The 22,241-nt window shown below is 40.1% G+C and overlaps 1 protein-coding gene and 1 long non-coding RNA gene across 2 annotated transcripts in view; both read left to right on the plus strand.

The window, feature by feature from the left end:
* Positions 1-22,241, plus strand: part of LOC133026865 (partitioning defective 3 homolog) — a 345,261-nt gene that overhangs the window by 126,733 nt on the left and 196,287 nt on the right. The window contains exons 4-5 of the mRNA XM_061093848.1: positions 8,714-8,904; positions 15,548-15,685. Coding sequence (XP_060949831.1) covers positions 8,714-8,904; positions 15,548-15,685 — 329 coding nt within the window. The remainder of the gene's footprint in view (positions 1-8,713; positions 8,905-15,547; positions 15,686-22,241) is intronic.
* Positions 12,256-13,321, plus strand: LOC133026866 (uncharacterized). Its single transcript, XR_009683234.1, has 4 exons — positions 12,256-12,449; positions 12,671-12,766; positions 12,886-12,979; positions 13,071-13,321. It is a non-coding gene; the product is annotated as an uncharacterized LOC133026866 (long non-coding RNA).

Consider the following 22,241-nt stretch of genomic DNA (forward strand, 5'->3'; position numbering starts at 1 on the left):
ATTGTCTTTCTGTCAGAAGGGAAGAATCTGTTTCTGCTCCCCTCTATTTGTTGTTCAAAATGAAAACAGGATGGTTCACTCAGAAACCCAGTGGGAATACAGATCTCCCCCGTCTTATTGTTTGACTCACAGACTATGATCGGACATCATACCAACACCAACACTGCCATGATTGACATGTGAAGTTTGAAATGAAAGATAGGACTGATTCCGAAACTGATTACCACTCACTGGGTATATGGTGGCTTCTTTATTGGTGAAGAACATAGGAATTACTGCAAATAATTACTTTTTTTCCTGAACACAGGGGATGATATCAATTAGATCTCATCACATCTGAGCCAATGACACTTCAGCCTTAAAAAGTCAATTTTGGAGACATGACCACAGCACTGATTTTCACAGTGGCACATAACTCAGTTTTAATCAACCTTAAAAATAACTGGATATTATTTCCTACAAAGGCCAAATAGTATTTTAGGTTAGTTTGCCAAATACGCTGCTGTGTGGAGAGCTTCACCAGTCTTCAAACACGGTCATTTGAGCATGAACCAGCTGAAAGGTGAACTGATAAATGACCAACAGTAACATATGACTTGATGTTTTGTTTTTTACTATAAGACACAGAGTTACAGCCTTTTTTGTTTCCCCAGAGGGAGAGGCAACATTTTATCATGGCTCACTAATGCAAGTTTATTGATTTTGTTTTTCTATTATGAATATGAAACACAAGAGAAACTAGCAGAGGCTGTTTTAGTCAGAAGCAGCTACAAGATGCTTACATCTTAAATTTCTCAGAATTGAGTTGGACATGAAAACACGAAAATCAATACATTTTGATGTACTTATGTGCATGTACACAAAGGCTCACATAGTCACACATAGAGCTCTTTACAAATGTACATCCACATACACACAGGCACACACAATGTATAGACAGAGGGGCAATTAGGCTGAGGAGGGGTTTTGTTTTCGTAACGGCTCCTTTGCTTTAAAGTGTTTTTCCATCCATCTATTGGATTTCATCTTCCACTCTGAGTAAAGGTCAACAGTTGATGTTTATTCACAGTTTGTCTCTTCTCTCCATCTGACATTACATCAGATTAGAGTTTGCTAAATACTTCTCAGGAGTACTTTCAGTTCTATTCTTGACCCTGTTTAGCCTTTGGTTGATCAGCATCCTATTTAAGTCTTCTACATATTTCATCTCTTTCTCCACAGTCCTGGTTCCCACCACTCCAGAACTGTCTTGTTCCCCCCAAAATGGAACCTTTTTTTCCCCCCCTTGCATGATTCAGGTCAGGGTGTATTCAGTGGAAATCCCCCCTCGCTGCACACAAGGGACATCAATATGTAGACGTGGTTGGAGAGAGAGTTAAAATGGCTCAGTGCCATAATTTATTCAGACATTGAACTGGCCCCAGCTTGAAGAATTCAAAGTAGCCCAGGAAAAATAGCTTTTAGACGTTTCATGAAGCCATGGTCGCATGGCATTTATATTTAAATCAGTTTGATGTGAAAGCAAAGACTCAGAGTATGACAGGGCTGGAGGGCCACGAGAGAAAAAACCCACCAGACTGAATTCACCACTGGTTGGCTGATAATGCGTATTTGCTTACTTTATGCACTCTTTTATGTTTAAATTTTGGTGGTGAAAACCTAACCTCATTTATTTCATAACCTCTAGCCCACACTTAACAGGAAAGTTCCCGTTGTGGAGGCATCATAGCATGTTATTATCTGTAATGTTCAGTGCACTGCATATGTTCTCTTGTAATTCTGTAAATGCACCTACACTTCCCAAAGCCTACCCCTCATTTTCTGATTTATGGGTGAATTATCACATCGGAAAACAAATTGCTGTTTTACTGCTCCTCATGGCTCAAACTCTCTAGCATGTTCTTCTGGTGTCACCCTTATCAGTGGTGTCAGAGAAGGTGCATTTCATTTGACAGCTGATGACAGCTGTTGGAGCAACATCATTCTTGACTGTTTCAATCCACAAAACTGAAGCTTTGAGACCGATGTAGTTCTGTTTTTATTATTAGTATAAGTTTAAGTTCTTCTTGATTTTTCTAGAGTTATTTGCAATCTCATACGTGAACACGCATCAGCTTGTTCAGGTGAAGCAAATGGTGTTCCAATGAAGAAAAATATTGTCGAGACAACCCTGACTCTGACTTATTGAAATGTTTTTGTGCCGTTCAAGTAGCTTCTTCTTTTGCTGTGGATTTGTCCTTGTATAATTGTTGAACATCAGTACAAAAATAGAAAGACACTCTAGTTTCTTGTCTTGTGTTTTTCAAGCCCTATATGGTAATTAAGTCACTGGTAGAATAGAAATACACTTACACGAACACACCCACTGATACAAAGTCTATCCTTAGCCTGTCCTCTCTATAGTCTTATCAGTATGCTGAGGCAGAAGCTCCATTACCTTGAGTTGGCAGCCAGTCAGGACGGAGGGCCCCTCCCCTCTCTCCAGGTATACTCTCTCTCTGTACTTCATGCCATTTCAGTGATTGGAATCTTCCACAGCTAATACATTAGGGCTGACCCCCATGTCTTTCACCACTAAGTTGGAAGTTGTTGTTTTGCTGCATTACTAGAGCCACTTGAGGAAAATGTGGGGAGGTGGAGTGAGGTGGATATAACTGTACAGGTTGGTGTGTTTTATGACCCACTTGAGTGATGATTATAATGAAAGTATGCGTAGTTTATATATATTTTTGAATACTGTGCAACCTGCAGAAAATGCTGTTACCATGTCATCCAACTGGGATAGGACTGAAGAGGATCATCACCAGGCAGTTAAATATGAGTAATGAGCATGTCACATGACACAAGCTGACAGGGGGAATGCTCTTTTTTAATATTCAATTCAATTCAATTTTATTTGTGTAGCCCCGATCATGACATACATTATCTGGGTGGTCATCTGCCTCGACCGGTTGAGCATTTAAATATACACTCAGGACACTAGATCAAAAAGGAGGCATCAAGTAGACCTCAGAGAAACAATGGTCCCATCTCATGAAGAATATTATCCTGTAAACGTTAAAATTAAATGTTATGGTTGAGCACTTGGTGTGAGGTAGGCGTTGTTTAAAGAACAGACTTGATTATATATGACAGTTACCTCCCCTCAGCCAATAACATGAATACACACACACTGAGCGCTGGACTATTATTAATATTTGGTTTGGAGTTTCAAATTGGAGAGCTGGATAGGGTCTTGTTTTTTTCCTAAATGAGAGCCTGAATCATGGAAAATAGTTTGTGCATATGTTCCATTTCAAATCTGTAACACTTGAATGGGTGTTTCACCGTTTGGCCACTGCATGCAATTGTTAGACCAGTCGTTGTTTAAACATTTGCTGACTGGTTTGAGACACATCTAGTTCAGCTTCATTTGTTGTAATTGGATTTTTCGGAACGAGAACTGAAGACATTTGGATTTGCACTCAAATGTCCTCACCTTCACATTAGTGAGTCCACTAAACTCATCTACAGCTGCTACAAATTCTCAACAAGTCCCTAACTGGCTTTATTTTCATTATTGGCTGATAGCAGTGCTTGTTGCATGTTGTTGGTTTTAATGCAATGGCCACGGCATCGACTCACAGTTTGTTCCTTCCTCATGTACATCAAACTGTTTGCAAATCCTTAAGCCCTTGAAACAACAAAAAACCGCAGCTGTGCCAATCAAATTGATCAATTTGAGTAACCCTACACCAGTCAGAAAGATTCTGCAATCTAATACTAACTAAATGACTTTAATATTGACTTTCCTGCTGTGTGTAAATGGCCATGCTTTTCTCCCCAATGATTTACACGCTCATATATTTCTCCTCCAAACAAGGTGAATGTGAAAGATAAATAAAGGACGGACCAATACGAGGTAATAGCCCCCAGAGAGTCTGACCTTTCCCTGTGGTGAATTGTAGTGTGTGTACATCTCTATGACCCTGCACCCTGGCCATAATCCCTCACTACGGGGGCTGGATTAGGGCCTCGTCTTATTAGCCACCACCCTCCCGCCGCCCCTCTAGTGGTCTCACTCTCGCTTCAGCCTGGATCGATGGCTTGCTCGGTCTGAAGTGGCAGCTCCGGTTATTAAACGTGGGACCAAGCAAACCCTTTGGACTGCCGGGGTAATCCCTTCACAAATTAAGTCGATGAAAATTGGTCAGGGAGAATTGAGAGTGGAGAGAATCTTCATATTGTGACCTTCTATAGAGAACACACAAACAAGCAGACAATAGGTAACAGCTCTCTTATTTATCATATGTTAATCTGTAAGCATTCTTCACCCTATGGAATAGCACGTTATTAAAAAGAGGACCTCCCTGAATTAAATCTTGTCAATGTTTAGATGCCAGGAGCATCGTCAAACAGCCAGACATAAAAAGTTGATGTGTAAGCATAGATCCAAAAATGCAGAGGACACATTTTCTCCCTCACACAGAGTAAATCTTTTATAAATCTACTTACCTTAATCTGTGAGGTTTTGTAATCTTGAAGGAAATGCATAATCAGCAAACATGAGATTACTCGATGAAATTGTCAAACAGAGTTTATTAATCTAGTTTTGTAAATTTAACATTACAATAATATCCTCTAAATTCAGACTCTCGTGACTTGTGTTATCTACGTAAGAAGGATTGACATTTAAAACAAATAAATACTGACGGACATTTTGCTTTGATACATCTGGAAGCAATCATGTTGCATAAAGTAATATAGATGCTGTGATGGGTTCCATAGACCCAGATCGAATGTCCAGTAATAGCTGAGCTTTGAGATATTCTGGGAACAAGTGTAACAAGTGTCCCTATGCACACAGAAGCACACACATAGCACCAAAGCTGCATTAAGCCATAGTATATTATTTTATAACATCAAAGTCCTTAATCATATGAAGGCTCACTGAATTGGAAAAAGTCCAGATGACGCAGTGATTCAAATTTGTCTTTGAGCTATTTTTCATTCAGTTTCTTTGTTTTGTCTCTCAATGTTTCTTTGAGGGTATAATTCAGTCTGTTCCTTGCTGTTTGTGTGTGTGTGTCATGTCTCATGCTGTCATGTAGGATAATACCAGACATTAATTACCCCCGCTGTCTGAGGTGAACGTCACTAGAGGCCTGAACTGGATGTGAACCAGCCGTTACTGAGAGCGGGCAAAGTCTATTAAATGCCATTATTGAATCTTCAACCCAATTTAAGAGTGAACGCACAACGACTGGCCGCCTGGCTTCTAGCTGGGGTTTCTTTACTCAATTCCCAGCCTCCTTTGAGTAAGTCTACTGACAATGGTCGAATCAAATGAAACACATTTGTAACAGAGGAATACAGACAGAGATTTAAAGCTTCTGGTGTGCTACTCGTGCAGAGAGGGTTCAGTCAAACTTTATCTGGAGTTAGTTTGGGGAACCTTTACAAGCTACCGATTACTGCACAAGAACGGACCCTGCAGCAATGTTTCCCTCATGAGAAATACAAAAATATTGACTCAGGTTACTTATGAAATGTATATTTGAAACTTCTGTTTTAAATTTGTTAAAAAAAAAAGGTGTTCATGCTTTAGAAACGAGACTTTGAAATTCAGTTGGCAAAAATAAGGTTTTTATAAAATATAATTGCAGGCAATACTGTATCAATCATACTGTATTTTCAAAGATGATTTCATCGCCATGACACTATTCGTAAATGTAGTGAATGCAATTAATTCAGCATCCAGAGGCCATTAGTGTAGCATCCTGTTATTCCTTAATTTAATGTGACAGCAAACACACTCTGGATTGTTTTTCTTTGCACAGCCCTGTCACAAGACAATATAAGATGAGATTGTAAAAATGTATTCCTAGATAAAAACAACAAATCCTTCTTACTATTCTGTGAACAGGCTGAAGACAGAAATGTTATATGCCAATGAAGTAAAATATGAACAAAGAATAGTTAGAGTTGTTTAACTTGAACTCTTAAGATTTGGAAATTATGCTTTCGGTTATATCAATGTTGAATGTTCATAGACAGCAGACCTTCTGGCATGTGATAGCATGTAATTGATAAAATGGCCGCATTCAATTAAGGTGAGCTAGTGTCAGGCTCCTGGTATTGTGCATGGCTGCTCACTGGCATGGGTGAAAGAGCATCTAATGGAACGGAGCCATTGTTAACAGATGAGTTTCACCTGGCCTTCTGTGTCAGGTTGCAGTCAAAATGACCAGGATGCCCCGAGTCTTTGCTCAGGAAGGTTCCTAACTGAGTGAAGTGACCAGGAAGTATTTATGTGGCAAGCTTGATAAGAGAAGGTCAGATTATCCACATTCTAACTACACTTGCTTCAGTGTTTCCTTTCTTATCTGCTTTAGCACAATGGACCATCCTTTGTTTACTCTCCACTTATTTCAGAAACATCTGTCTGTCTGTCCATCTGTCTGTGTGGCATCTTATCACCTACACACTTGGCATGTGTATTTTTAAGGGCCCAAGAAAGTGCAGTGTTGGATTTGGTGCAATGTGGACACACAATAAATTCAATATTAATAAACATTGAAAAAACAGGTACCAGGAGTGACATATTTACATAAGTGACATTGTTTATCACCTAACTTTGATAAACAGGTGATTAGCTTCAGCAGCGGTGGCACAGCGTCAGGGATCTGTACTGAATCCTGCAGCCAGTGTTTTCTTGCCATGGCTTGATAACTGCAGGTCACTTTCCTGTTTCTGGAAGACAGTTTTATCACTGGCCAAGAAAACAACCCATTCCAATCAGGCATGTTTAGAGCTGACGCTGCACTAGTGAAAGGAAAGGCAATGATATCATCCCACAATTTATTGCAGCAGCAGCATTGATGGAGTCATGTCATAATATCCACTGTTAAAGCAGTCAGACTTCCTCAGCACAGCAGTTGTGCCTTTGATTTTATAAGGGCAGGAGTCCTTATAAATTTTCTTTCACATCTTTCCTCAACCGCAACATTTATCATCAAGGTCAAGGAAAAGTTATAGGACCTTTTAGTCTTGAATTTTCTACCACAGCTCCTGCCTCCACCTCCTTACGATTTATCTAACAACTGTATGACACGGTATTTTCTGCATGGTCACCTAACATTGACATTGGTTGAAGATTTAGAGGTTATGAGTTGTCCAAAATGGACAAGTGAGTCTGGAACCAGAGTGACTCTCAATGGGTTATATTTAAAAAAGCCTCAATTCCCACATGGATTTGCAACCCTAAAGTAAAGGGTTAGAGTCCTGACCGCTGAATTATCTGCTAGGAGAAAGTAAAGCAGTCAGAGTGGGAGTGAAATAAGTTGAAGTGAAATATTAATGGAGAGACGGAGGAGGAATGTTTCGTGATCAGAACATATGAGAATAAGTATTCATGAAGGATGTGGGAGAAGTGATGTGATTTACTTTGGTCAAAAAAGCTGGTTTATGGAAGTATTTGTTTGACAATAGCATAAAAAAGAAGGTGTGATTCTTCTGACTGCAATATACAGGTACTGACAAACATGTGTTAATCTCACCTTTATATTTAGGATTCAGTCACATAATTATACCATTTACGTCCCCAGCTACTCTGCAGGTGGTCTTAAGAAACACTTACAGTTGTATTCAGAACTGCACAGTCTTGTCACAGCATTAAATACGCATGAGTTGCAGCACGGTGTAAGCCATGATTAAAATGCGTCGCTTCCTCCACTAAGACTTGTCTCTGGTGTATCAGATGGAAGCTTAGCACCGGCATATGCTCACTGCAATGATCCGCCGATGGATGACAGGTGGTTATCCAACTATTTGCATAATTACGGGTGCAAACGCGCAGTCTGCGAGAATGTCATAAACAAATCCATATGGCCTTTTGGGAAAATCAAGATGATTCACACCACGGCTCACAGATATACTCTACTCACCGTCTTCCCTGTGTAACAGGCATCAGCAGGATTTCTCGCTGAATGTTTTAACTGAGTGTGAAGTGAGGAGCAACTTCATTCCCTCTACTTGTTTTGGCAGCTCTGATCAGATGTGGGAACTTTATTCCGGGTTGCAGTTGACTAGTGGTTAGTGCGGCAGCTGTAATACGGTCCGGTGTTTCCTGTGCAGTTTTTTCTTCTAGTGGTTTGATTGCTGGGGTAATTTTGAGACTCGGTTTCAATCACTGGAAACTGTCCAGTATCAGCTTCAGTTGCTGGTACGGTATTTGTAAATTACCCTTATCTTGAAAGTCATTCCTGACCCGTATGTGGAATTTTGCCCCAATTATGATTATTTTTAGAGTGGCTATGCTGGGCAAAGGCTTATATGATCATTCACACATTTGTTTCATGGCTGTCTGGGTAATTTTCCATCTAAAACTGAATTGACAGTGTATTTCTTTCACTATAGCAGGACTCACGCCAAGCCTAGCCTTCATAGTTGAGTTGTAGTGTTTCCTTTTGGACTCAGTAGGGTTTTTATAAACACAAAGTCCTTATAATCACCACTTCCCATGTCTCAGCTGGACTGTTGGGGCTTGTGGCCAGAAAGAGCAGAAAAGTGTAACTGTTGGAACACTGACTTGGAAAGTGATCTGCTCTGTAAGAGGATAAAGCAATAAGTGGTTTGTTGTTGCTGTAACTCTTTTTTTCCCCTTTCTACTTATTTCGCCTCCTTCATATTCTTTTCTTCCCCCCCTCCTCATGCTCTGCTTTCCCCTCCGCAGACATGCCTCTCCACGTCCGTCCCAGCAGCGATCCCTCCCTGACCGCTGAGGTCCCAGTCGGTCCAGACGAACCGTCCAGAAAGAACCCAAGTCGCTGGTCCACAACTGCTGGCTTCCAAAAGCACAACCACAGACCAAACACAAGCACTGGCACTGGCACTAGCACTGGCACTGGCAGTCTGGAACGAAAGGTAACATATTACATACAACTTAACATTTAAATCTGCTCAGGGAGAAAAGCTACTACGTTATGTGAAGTTTGTTATAAAGGTGTCAATTTAAAAGGCAATTAAAACTCAACAAAACTCAACAAAGCACAAAAAATAACTTTGCACAACATTTTGAATCCAACAGCATATACTGATTCTCTTGTATCTTACCTTGAAGCTATTTTTCACAGTGCTGCAGATAAACTGCAGCAACGTCAATTATAATGTCAGAGATAATGTTCTCTGAAATCTTCTAACCTCCAGCAAGCACCTTTTTTTAACTTCCTCACTTAGCTTTCTTCTCTCATTTTCACTCCCACTCTCCTCTGCACCCTGAATCAAAGAAATACCCATGGCATATGAAACCTGTGCTGCCCTGCTAGCAGATATCCAGCAGTGGCATAGATAGTCCTTATCTGAAACTAGTTCATTCTGATAACGCCCTTTCGTGTCTTTCAAAAAGACGAACACAGATTGTTAAACACTTTCCGTTTGTTTGAAATTCACCTTTTCTGCGGCTTTGTAAGCCTCTGATTATAAATCCTGAAATAGTGGAGCTCGGGTTTTTCCTCCCCGCAGCTTCCAAAAAAGAAGGGAAGCCAATTAACTTCTAAAATGTCCGACCCATGTGGCGCTGATAGACCTGTACTTCTTGCAAAGAAAGAGATATGTTCCTGATGAAACAGGGAGGTTAAAAAGAGAGAGGTGATTGAGTGCTGAGAACGTGACATAGCAACCCTCCATGTGATTAGTTTGTCGAAGAGCGTTGTCTGATAATCCTATTTAAAGACACTTTAGTTTTCAGAGCCACGTCAATGTAACAGCACACTGCTGTGGGGGCGGAGAAGAAAGTTTGGGGTGAAATGGTTGTCAGACCTTTTCATTTTGTCCGAGAAGCTTTCTTTTTGGTCCATGTCAACTGAGCAAATATGTAAGAATGTTTGTGCCTCAAAGATAAGGAGAAATGTAAAAGCAAAAGACCACGAGTGTCAATTAATTCTCTTTCTGACTGTTTAATGCAGTTAGGCCCTTTTTCGCTGCCCTGTGGCTTCCTCTCCGCAAAATATGAATATGTGACGGCTTTCAGAGAAGGATAAGCAGCATTTGGGGTTTTATATTTTACACAACAGGGATTCAACAACTACAAACAAATAATATCATATTATCATATTACAGCAGCAACTGTGACATGACACTACAAATTACATAAAAATAATTGTATTCCCTCTTCTTTACTGGATAACTCAAAAAGACAACTTAGAACATCCTTTGTTATTAAAGCAGGGTCAGATCCAGGGGTGGGGCAAGGGGGGCAATGGCCCAAGCTGAAATGTTATTTGCTGCTGAACAGCCCCTGTCTTGCCAATCAATATTTTCTTAAATTAACTAGTCACAATACTAAATATAACAATGTATTGAGAATGTTTATTTTCTAGGCTTGTCTGAAGTCCACATTGTGCTCGAAATTTTTGTTTTATATATTCAATGATGTGTGGCTTTGCTTAAAGCTATAGAGCAAACAGTAAACAAGACATGAAATGTGCAACTTACTGATTCAGGATTTTGCATGGACATTGGACAAAAAATCAGCCCCGTTGAAATACAGATCAACCACTGTAGTGAGGTTAAGATGTGATTGACAATATCATTTCTCATATATTTATGACTAAAATAATATTTCTAGATAAGTATTTTTTCAAAGATTTTGACAGGGCCAGAATGAAGGCAATGGTCTCGTATCCCATTAGGTTCTTGACTCCTATCTGAGGCAGGTGATCAGTTATCTGAATTAAATCAAATTCAGTCATCTTCCTGTCACTGGCGACCGGTATGAAAAGTAATGAGCTAACACCGGGAGCCTGTCATTTTTATTGTACAATTTCTGACAGGGCTATTAGATTTTTTTTCAATAAAAACTGAGTCCTAGTCCCCGTAATCCTCAGTATCTCTTTTTCAACTGTCACGTATTCGCCACGGGTCCAAGATAAAGTCTATTTTTATGTAATCAGCAACAGATGTTGAAGGTATTGCATTGACTGTGATATATTTATGTCTTGGCGCGCCCATTGTTCTTAAAGGGACCATACATCATTGATAAGCGCTGCCAAATGGATACAGGCCACATACTCACCATACACACTGCATGAAAAGAAGCGTTTGTGTCAATCTGTGTCGCAGAGAAGTGTTGGCACATCCTTCGGTTAACGACTTTCACACGTATCTGCAGGCAGCAAAGGAAACGCTCAGGGTTCCTGCAGTTGTCAAGCCTGTGAGCTGTTGAGATTTGACCCCCCCTGCTCCAACTCCTAGAGGACGCTTTCATATGCAAATGACAATGCTCTGAGCTTCACAAATGCAAATCAGTTTCCCTGAGAGCAGATAACACCAATGTGTAAGAGGCACCAACAAACTATCTGGCTGAGTAAACCAGGCTTAAAATAAATATTAAACCTGAAATTTTAAATTGTTCTTAAGTAAGTAAGTGTGCTATAATGAATTATATTGTATACCACGAACAAAGGTCAATGCAGTCAAAAGAAATGAAACAATGCACTTTATTTCAAATTTTTATTGTCATCCAAAACAATCCTAAATCTCAACAACTGTATAGAGTGGCATGATTACAGTCACTTTTTCAATTGTGCTGGTTAAATGCACAGAGGAAGTGTAAACCACACCTCTACCAGCAAATAAATGATGCTGGGTATGATCATCTGTGTCCTGTAAGCTCCAAACTTCTACTGGCTTTCCATAAAAATATCTGTCCTCCCAAAATACTGGCATCAAATTCACATGTCAATGGCAAACTAAGCTGTTCCATGAATTATAAATGGTACCTTTTCACCACTACTTTCAAAATTGCTATGAAACATTCATTGATTTAATGATTTATTTTTTCAGTGTAATATTTAATCCCCCATGGACTGCACAGTGACAAAACACAGCAGCCGGCTGTTTGGATACAACATACATCTCCACTCAGTTTGATTATTATTTTAAATATAAAGGAGACACAATATAGAGCTTAAATTCCTTCATAATTTGAACTTCAATTGTCTAATTGTTGTTATTAAACTTTCTCAGTATTCCATTAAAACAGTCAACACTTTTATCCAAAGCGACTTACAATAAGTGCATTCAACTATAAGGTTACGAACACAGAACAGCATGAGTGAATCATGTGTGTAAATTTACTAAACACCACAAAAAATAAACCTGGCCTCAGTCAAATACTTATCCCATGAAGTAACCGCTGCTCACGTCACCCGCTCGCGTCATCAGCTGATGGACTCGTCCAATCAGAGCCTCGTAAACGCCGTGCAGCAGCGTCGAGTGTCAGGAGACAGGAAGCGGGTCGTGTTTAGCTTGTCCCGTACGAGTGACTCTGTCTTCGGGGTAAATAACTTGCTGAAGTCGACACGACGCTGTTCCCTGGAGGAGAAGATGAGTGCGTGTGGAGGCAGAGCCGCGGGCCCGGTGTGGACGAGTCGAGGCGGAGAAGACGGAAGCACAGTCCCTGAGTTACGGTGAGCTAGAGACGCCATGCTAACCACTAAGCTAACTGGTACATCTGAAAGCATGTCCGCCACTCTTTGGGATAGCGAGAAAGTTGCTAAAATACGAATACAGCATCGAGTGCTGGAGCAGATCTAGTGCATGTGTAAATATGTATGAATTACTTAGATGTAACAGTTTGTTCTCGTTAAGTTTTTTCATCAACGTGACTTTTTTCTGTATGTTTTCACAGCCTCAGCCCCCCCCCCCACACACACACAAACAAAGAGGCGTTAGGCTGAGACGCTGAAAGTCCGGATTTAAAGTGCAGAAAATTAAGCCATTGAATGTAAGTAACTGTTTATGAATTGTTTTGGTGTTTTTTTGCTGTGGATCTTCCAACGGTGATGCAGCGCGGCTATTTCCGTTTATTAATAATAAAGTCATGTTACATGTGTTGTTTTCCAGCTGCCTGTCCATGACGTACAAAGACACACTATGAGCCAGTATGATCCGACCAGACCTTACATCAGCATTGAGGAGTTGTCGGAGAAGAAAGAGGGTAAGGTTATATTCATTAAATAATTTTCCAGTTACATGTAAAGGTGTATGTTGTCATTGAACTGTGCTAATTTTACTGAATGTGTTTACAGCTGATTGAAGCGGGACAGATGACATGGATCCATCCTTCCACAGCCAGGAGCGCACCGACCTGTGTCCCACACTTCATATAAGACTGGAAGCTACACTGGATCTCACAGCTACACACCACAGACGTCTACACACTGGAGAAGAGTCCCACAAAGAAGTCATGACCCAGAGGCTGCAGAGAAACATTTCAAGCCTCACCTGAGATTTTGTACAATATTTTTGCTGTATGTAAATAAAGCTTTCACTCCACATATACCTTGTTCACATTTGTTCCCTGTACAATATGTTCACCTATAGCATCAAGCATCACATGAATGTTTAGTTTTAATTAACTGCAGTGCTTTTGGTAAAGGCTTACTTATAAATAATAATAAATATTAATATATACATTTTTATTATAAATATTGTGTGGGAGGGGCTTACCCCACGTGCGGAATGCTGTGACCCCACGTGTGCACTGCAATGACCCATAAGGTGACCAATAGCAACACTTCTACCAGCCAATCACGAGTGACATTAGTTTCAAGGGTCTGTGGTTTCCTCCAATGGTGAGTAGAGAGAGGTTCTAGCCAGCGGCTGGACTCCGATTCATATGCTAATTAGATCACACGTCGCGATCGGTCCGCGCGGCGGCGCGAGCCCCCCCGCGGCTCTCTCCTTTGTTCTCCAAATCCCCCTTAAGGTCCGCAAACGCCGATAGACCCACCTTGTCTTCACTGGCGAACGCCGAGGTAACATCATGGAAACAGTTGGTTACAGCAGGGGATTAGGCCTGTCCGTAGAGGTTCACTGTGACAATAATACTGCTTTTCGTCTAGTGACACAGACTCTCTCTGTTGTCTGGCATCATTTCACACTACAGCCATGATCAATTTAATTCAGTTACGGCTAAGTCAGGTTCAGTTCTGCTAAATCTCCACAATATAGGCCAGTAGGAATCCTCAGTCATCAGGTAGCACTGTAAACTCATCACGTCTCCAGATGACTTTACAATACCTCATAGTCTGAGTTCTCCACGCTTAGCAGTAACTAAAGGGATTAGCCAGTGGATATGAACTTGTTGATTTACTGTTACTTCTCTGCTATCTGGGTTTCTCCGCATTTTATGATCTGATGTGTAATAAAAGTTTGTGGAGAGAGGTCCTTGGTCGCGGCGTGTTGCGCGGTGGGGGACCGAGGCCATGATGGCTATCAGGGGCTGTCTCAGTTGAGCCCACATGTCCGGCTGAGTTTTACAGTCCTGTCTGCAGTGCTTCCTCAGGCCCCGTCATGCCACATTCAACAGCACTAAAACACACATGGCTTATTACAGCATGCAAGGGATAGTGATCTGTCTCCTTTTCTTTCACTCTCTGTTTTTGGATCGTACAATGGAGTATTAGGACTATGTTGAAGAAAAGAAAACTCTAAGATTACCAGAATGAAGTCGTAATATCGAAAGAATAAAGTTGTAATTGAAAAGAAAGTTCTAATACACAATAGTTAATTCTTAGTTAAGGGGAAACATAAAATTATGCGAATAAAGTTGTGATTTTGCAAGAATAAAGTAATATTATTATCAGAAAAAAGTCATAACTTTTCAACAATAAAGAAAAATAGTACATTTTTGGAAAAACAGCAAAGAGAAAACATTCAGGACTAAGTTTCACCACTATCTGGATTCACAATCTTGAACCAATCTCTTTGTGAAACTATGAAACCCCTTTGAGTAAAGTGTAGATATAACCGATATAAAATTCAAGACATCTAAACTCCTGTCTGTCTCAGTCTTTAGCTTCTTTTCATAACTCATCAAACATTAAATAATTATTATTCTTTGTTTGTCTTGTTTAATGTCTCTGCTGTTATTTTTAGTAATTTATTTGCTTTTATTTATATTCACACATCTTTAGCCACCTTGACCTTTAATCACCGTGATTTCAAAGCCAAGGCCATCGGCCCTGGAGTGTAATCGAGTGTACTTGTGTGTGTTTTTGTGCTTATTACCATTATAATAAGTCGGCTGGTGTTTGACACAACCTTGGCTAGAGGCTTTTAAAAGGTGCTTTTTGTGTAACGTAAGAGCTCAGCTGTGTCTGTCTCATTATAAAGGGCCTCTTATTAGAGGCTCAGGTTTAGCTGCGGGGAGGGGTTAGGGGTGAGGGTGGAATGGAGTCAGCCTTGTATTAACAATGCATTATCGGTGTGTGGCACCGCTCCAAGACAAACTAACCAACATCCACCACATAGCGTCTGTCACATCGCTGGGATAGACAGCGCTAATCCCAAAAACTGTCAGGCCAAAAATACAGAGGATGGATCAGTCTTTGAAATTGCTGATAAAGGATATTTCAAAAAGGCGATTATGCACTTAGTCATTTCTTTGTTGCAGCAGTGGTATGATCAATGTAAGTGTGAGTCAATCTTCTTCTGACAACAGTTTCTGTGTCATAGTCAAACAGTGATGTTAATCTCTCCAACACCTCCTGTTCCTCCGCAGGGCAGAGGAGCTCATGCCTATCGTAGTCTTCCACGGGATGCGAGTGGCTGGTCCACTCAGTTCCAGAGAGAGATGACTAGATCCTCCCTGAGCGCCAACCATCCAATGGTCGACCAGTGGCTAGACAGACAGGACCAGGTACAGTTCTATTAATTATTTTCACAGTGCCTAATCACATCATATTTTATCTTGGTATAAACCCATTGAGACCTAAGGCACAAGGGAGAAATTCCCTTGAAACCTAAGTATTGTATGAAAACAGCCATCTAAAACCAAGGGTTTTCTGAGAAGAGCTGACAGCATTGCCAATGTTTATAAAATGTGGATGTCTTGGGGCCTCTGAAACAGATAGGACAAGAACTAAACACATTATAAGCTTAAACCAACAAAGCCGGAAAACTTGCCTTGATCCCCCTCATTCTTCGTCCTCCTCCTCAAGCAGCTGGTCCTAATGGGTTAAATATGTTAAAAAGGTGCAAATATGCTTGTCTACCTGCCACAGCAGTCCATAGCTTCATGCTCTCTAGCATAGCAACTATTCCTGTGAGTTCTACACAGAGATAGAACAGAGCTCTGCTACTTAATCATTAGTCAGTGTTCGTAGATTTACGGGTTCTGGTCTTTGGAGAAAAAAGTTGGATCTGTGAATTCCTGTGGAGAGAAACCAAGTCAGGCGGTTATTATTATATGGATAAAAGAATAATTATCATAGCCACTCAGCAGCCATGTTCCTTTTATGAAATATCTTACTGAGTGCCAGCAACATTTAACATATGCCCTAAGGCAGCATGAGTAGACTTGTCTGGCACCTGTATTTATTCCATCAATCTGCAGATGATCTATTTCTGTATGTTTCATACCGTCCTGCATTGTGTCATATTGCATCATATCCTATTATACTGTCACAACAAGGTAACCACAGTAAAGACAGATGACAGAGCAGTGGTTACAGCGACACTCACTCCTCACTGCCTAAGCCAACGAGAAACTAAAACACTGACTGGTACCAGATTTCATGCTACAAGTGTAATTCTGTTGTATATGACAGTACTTTTTTATGAAGTAACATTGTACAGTCTAAGTCATTGCCAGCTTGTCTCCTTGCTTTACACCTCCTCGCTCCGTCGGCACTTTGTGATTGTCTCACTCCGTGACTGGTCCCTCTGCTCGTCAGCCTGTCAGAGGAGCGAAAAAAAAGTTCCCTTTCAAAGTTATTAAAAGTGACAGAGGCGCTCTGCTGGGAGAACAGGAATGACCTTGGGAGGTGTCAAAGACGCTGAGCTCGACGTGAGGAGTTTGCCTCTAAGTCTTTTGCCCATCGCTCCCTCAGCCACCGGATCTGACCCATGTAGGAGGTGTTTAATTGATCTCTCTTTCATGCCACGGAATAAGGAAAGAGCAAAGTCGTGAAAGATTTAGAGTTCAGTGAATGCAAGAGCAACCGTAGCAGCAAGTAAGTAATAAAAGAGTTGAAATATAAAAGAGTTTATTGAGATGGAAGTTATTGAACCTTTGTCTGATGGCTTGTTTCACAGACAAATCTCCTAAAATTGATTCCTTTCTTTTTTCTTGCCCGGCTTGTCACTTAAAATTCAAGGTTACAATACAATAGGTCACTAGGTTTTGACTGCTTTCCTCTTCCTGATGTTTTTGAGGAAATATTTTGATTCCCCAGTTTTTATTATTATTATGACAAATCATAATAATACAATTAGATATAAGCTTTTTAGTGCAACATATGAATGCAGTATTGTTTGAATAGAAAGCCACAAAAGACAAACACATTTCTAGGGTTTTGAGACACTTTCTCTACCAGCTTCTTGACTCATCGTGCATCTGTAGCGCCTCTCACAGATTGGTATTTGAGATAAAGGAAGACTAAGACAATGAACAGTAGTTGGTTTGTAGTGTTAAAACTTTAGTAGCTGAAGCACGTCCATCATAAGTCCAGATGAGTGTCCTTGAACACACCTTTCCTATTCAACATATCTGCCTTTTAATAAACAATATTGTACACCTTGCCACATCAAGAGAGGGTGTTTGTCGTAACATCTCAGAACCTGATACATATTTACACACATTCATATCCTGAGAAATTTGTATTGATCTTTTCATTTAACAAATTTCTTTTGCAAGAAATATAAAGTGTATTTACCAAGAAGTAGGAAGTATGAATTAGATGTAAGAGAACACAATTGAACATTATGAACATTATTTTTGTTAAATACTTTGAATATTACTTTTATTTTCTATAATTTATTTAGTACATTTTACTCTCAAATTAAAAATTTCTAGTACAATCTGAAGAGAAGAATAAAAGCATCGGCCTGTAATATTTGATGAATAACTGCAGGAAAATCTCTGTATGATAATTTATGGACGGCAATTACCTAAGTCTTTGTACTGTGAAAGCTATATGAACAAGATGATTCACAAAAACACAAATCCGTTCATTAGATGTGACACAGTGTAGGTTGCAAAGGGCCACTTAATTGCCCCGTTGTTTCTTTTTCTGTCACTCACTGTATATCAGCCTTGATCGCTGCTTTTCCCTCCCACACATGACACTTTGATATGTTGCTTCCTTTGTCTTTTTGATGGACAGGCAGCACAGCAGCATCGGATTGTTAGATTGTAAGATAAAAATACACAGTGGGTTAATTATAAAGAACTGAGATCACTGCTAAAGCGCAGTCGGAGATAATGAGTTTCCACGCGTACACACGCTCACACTGTATATGCCAAGGTTTTAGGAAAATCACATCAATTAGGACTTGTTTATTTATCATGGATCATGTATCTCCTGTACTTCATTGTTCTTCTTTATGAGTATAATGCAAAAGCAAAAAAAAAACAGGGCATCACACTCATTTCTCTCTCTTCACTGGAACAAATGAAGCACTCACTACTTAATATAGCTGCTGTCAGATATGCACTGAAATCCTAGTAATCTCATGAATTTATCCAGAGTGTGTGAGAATGCAAGTGTCCGAGTCAAGACTCTGAATAATGTCCGAGAGATCATGTTCTCCGGAGGATTTATGGTGACGATGTTTCTAACACACGAATGACACGAAACTTTAAGGAAACAAAAAAAAGAAAAATATGTCAGGATGAAAAAGAGGAGCCATACACAAAAAAGATGCCGAAGAAGTAAATGATATTCAAAAAGCACATTGACCCGTTACCTATGTGCTTGTTGTGAACGTGTCTGAGCAGATAATCTTCTGCTGAGTTCTTCATGTATGAAAGAAAAAAAACAGAGAAAGTCCCAATTGTGCAGATATTCTCTGGAGCTCATTTCTGAAAACAGCTTATATGTGTTAGGGTGTATTTTCTCTCTTCACTCTTACTGGACCTGGATTTTAAACACTCCCTCGTCAAATCTTTTCCATTAATGGCTGTTCTGCCAGGTACCATTTGGTGCACTCTTAAAGTGCTTTAGTTCAGCATTTATATTTAAGCAGACCTTCCCACCCCCTGCTATAAATTAGGAATGTGATGTCTATTCTTAAAATACCAGAGACTTCATGGGGAAGTTGGATGCACGACACCGTACAATCTGTGATTCAGTCGTCACCACAGCAACCCAGAGGTGATGAAGTGAAAGTGGTTTGCAGAATAGCAACTGTAGCTGCAGTCGTGGTTCTCTCAGGATTTATTTCCGATTACACAGCGTGCTTTCTTTGTAGGATGGAGTATTCTCATATGTTCAGCATACAAACCAATCGCAAGGCCATCTTGTTCTAGTCAGTGTCTTATGTTTAGCTCACCCATTCAATAAATTCCCTTTGGTGTCAAACAGTTCTCTCTAAGGAGCTTCAGCAGCCACACACACACACACGCACACCGCACCCTGCCAACTGTGCCATGGAGAAAAGCATGCTCTATCAGCCCATGAATGCCAAGGCCTTATGAGTTATTGTTTACATAAACAGCTGACATTAACCAGCCTGTTATCCTACTGATGAATGCTAATGAGCCTTCCCACTCAGCCTCACATACACACACACACACACACACACACACACGCTGACACACTTTTGGATCTGGCTGAGTTCTTCTACACAATATTATTTTGCAGCCTTGAAGAGGGACCACAGGCTGTTATCATGAGCTGTACCAGAGGAAGGACTGACACCAGTAACAGAGGACTTTACCTAGGACTGCAAAATTAGTACGTGCAGCGTGAAATTAACTTCAACGTGTCATTATACACCTTTTTAGGTGCTCAGTACAAAAACAACAGTCCTACAGTTCTAACTTTCCATGATTAATCTACTAAAGAAGTGTGTCTGGTATAACAAAATGTACTCTGCTATAAGGGGCATACACAGTGCTTGTTGCTATAGTGAGTGACAGCCAACAACCAATCACAATTCACTCCTGATCAGTTCATCAAACAACCACAGCAGCCCCTGCAACAGGAGAAAAACTGAAGATTTGGTTGCCAAAAAGAAAAATAACTTTAGTTTTATGGTTTTCTTTGGCTACAGAAAAGATTATGTTGATCAAAGACAGGTAATCAAGTTCACACAAGGGGGACATACATGTTTGAAGTATATCCTGAAGCTCAGTTTTCGGGTTTCTAAATATAACTAATAAGTATTCTAATATGGTCTTCATTTATTCATTTATTATTAATGCGCTTTGAAAATTCAGTTTCCAAACAGTTTTTTATTTAAAGAGAGAGAGATACACTGACACAGAAAGGAAGAAAAACAAACTATTACATAAGAAGAAAAATATGTCTGAGTAGAAACAGCTCTGATCAGACATCTTTGATCAAGACTCCAGCTGTCGGAGTGCCTCCTTCTTTTTGTTGTCTAAATGAGACACCTTGTCTGGCGAGTTTTAAAGGAAACCCAAAGTGGCGAGGTGCCCGGCTAAATCACAGAGGCAACATGTTGAAAGAAGATGAGTCCGTTTGACTTCAAGCTGGTAGAACAGAGCGAGGAGCAGTGTGAACACACGCCTTTCTTTTATATTCCCACATCAAACGGTGCTCACCAAACAAACAAAGATTGCCATTTGTGAGCTTGTCAACAAAATGTTAGTTTTCTGTCCTTTTTTCTGCCTCTTTCACTTTAGTCAGAAGCCAGCAGTTGCTTTGCTGTTTTACTGCTCTTTGCACAGAGCAGCATTACTATTGCACATTTAGTGGCTGTTACAAAGGAAGCCCAGGTTTATGAATATGTATTAAATGATTTAAATATATACATCTTTGAGAGAAATGTCTCAAGCCTTAAAGTTAAATCCCAGTCTTTGTCAACTTTAGTTATTCACATTTTGTTGTCTGGTTAGCGTAGCAGCCATTTGATCTCAGATTCTCTTTGCTACGTTGGCTATAGCAGTTAATGAGTATTTCCAAAGGACGACTCTCTGTATAGATTTTCCATTGAACTCTAGGTTAAGCTTAAAATAAAGTCTTGACAAATCTCCAATGTTTGCACAATAGTCAGAATGGATAAACAAAACAGAAAAACACATATTGACAAATACAGGAATTCCCCTTTACATACAAATCAGCTTCTTTGCTTGTTCATGACTAAACTGCCTTATTTCAGGATTCAGATGAAAACAAAAACAAGCTTATTATTACTTAACTGAAGTCCTGGAGTGTAGGAGCTCTACAAATAAAGACTAAATATATCTACATACTAATTCCCCAAATGGTTGTCTGTCTCTCTGTCTGAAACTTGTGAACTGAGATCTGAGGATTGACGGTTGCTCGTCAGACTTCTGAAATAGCGGACATGCATCATATGAAAAAACTAAAAAATTCAAACTTGAACAGATGATCAGAGTAATAAAGTCCATTTTGTTTATCAAAAAAAAAAAAAAAAGATGATGAAATTGTCATTACAGGTAAACCAGGTAGGATGAACACAACATTTTCTTACTTCACTCTGCACCATAGACCGTTTATAAAACGCTCCGCACACAATGTTACAGTATATTGTAGAACCGTTTGAGGAGGACTCACTAAATGTGAAGTAGCGTTGGCACATTAATGCAGGCAATGAAAACAGCCCATTTCAAACAGACTTATTATGGTTTATTATGGGCACTGCACTAGTTTTATAAATTAGAATACTTTGGAAATTCTGCACAAAAGTCATCATTTAATTCTCTGTGGTTGGTGAGTGAGTTTGGTAAATGAGTTTACTCTCCTGACTAACTTGTTGGTGAAGCCCACACAGTGTGCAGACCCTGAGGCAAGCTGCAGGCAAAGTTAGAACAGTTGAACGTGGACAGAAAACAGCAATAACCTCCGGACCCTCCCTATAAGTCTCTCTCGTTCTGTCTCTCTTCTTGTCTTTTACTGTCTCTCTGAATGACTTAGAAACACATGTCCAGCCTCACTCATTCTCTGTCCTTTCCCTCGGTGTGCAGTGCTGTGCGGTGAAGTGTTCATATGTGTCGGTGCATTATGTTCGGGTAGATCTGTGTCAGGATTTGATGAAGAGCAGGTAGAGGGGTTTTGCTGTTTGCAGGAGAGTGCACAGAAAAACAGAAACTCACATTCCAGAGCAGTGCAGTCAGGCCCGTCGTGGTGTCTCGTGTCTGCAGAGAGGACTTTGCATTTCTCCAGACGTTCTCAGTTCTCCCTGAAATACACAGGAAGCACATTCAGCTCCAAAAACAGTCAGCGGCGTACATGAAAGGGCTTGTGTGCCTGTTTAGTTTATAA

Source organism: Limanda limanda, chromosome 20 (genome assembly GCF_963576545.1).
Source record: "Limanda limanda chromosome 20, fLimLim1.1, whole genome shotgun sequence".
Taxonomy (NCBI): Eukaryota; Metazoa; Chordata; class Actinopteri; order Pleuronectiformes; family Pleuronectidae; genus Limanda; species Limanda limanda.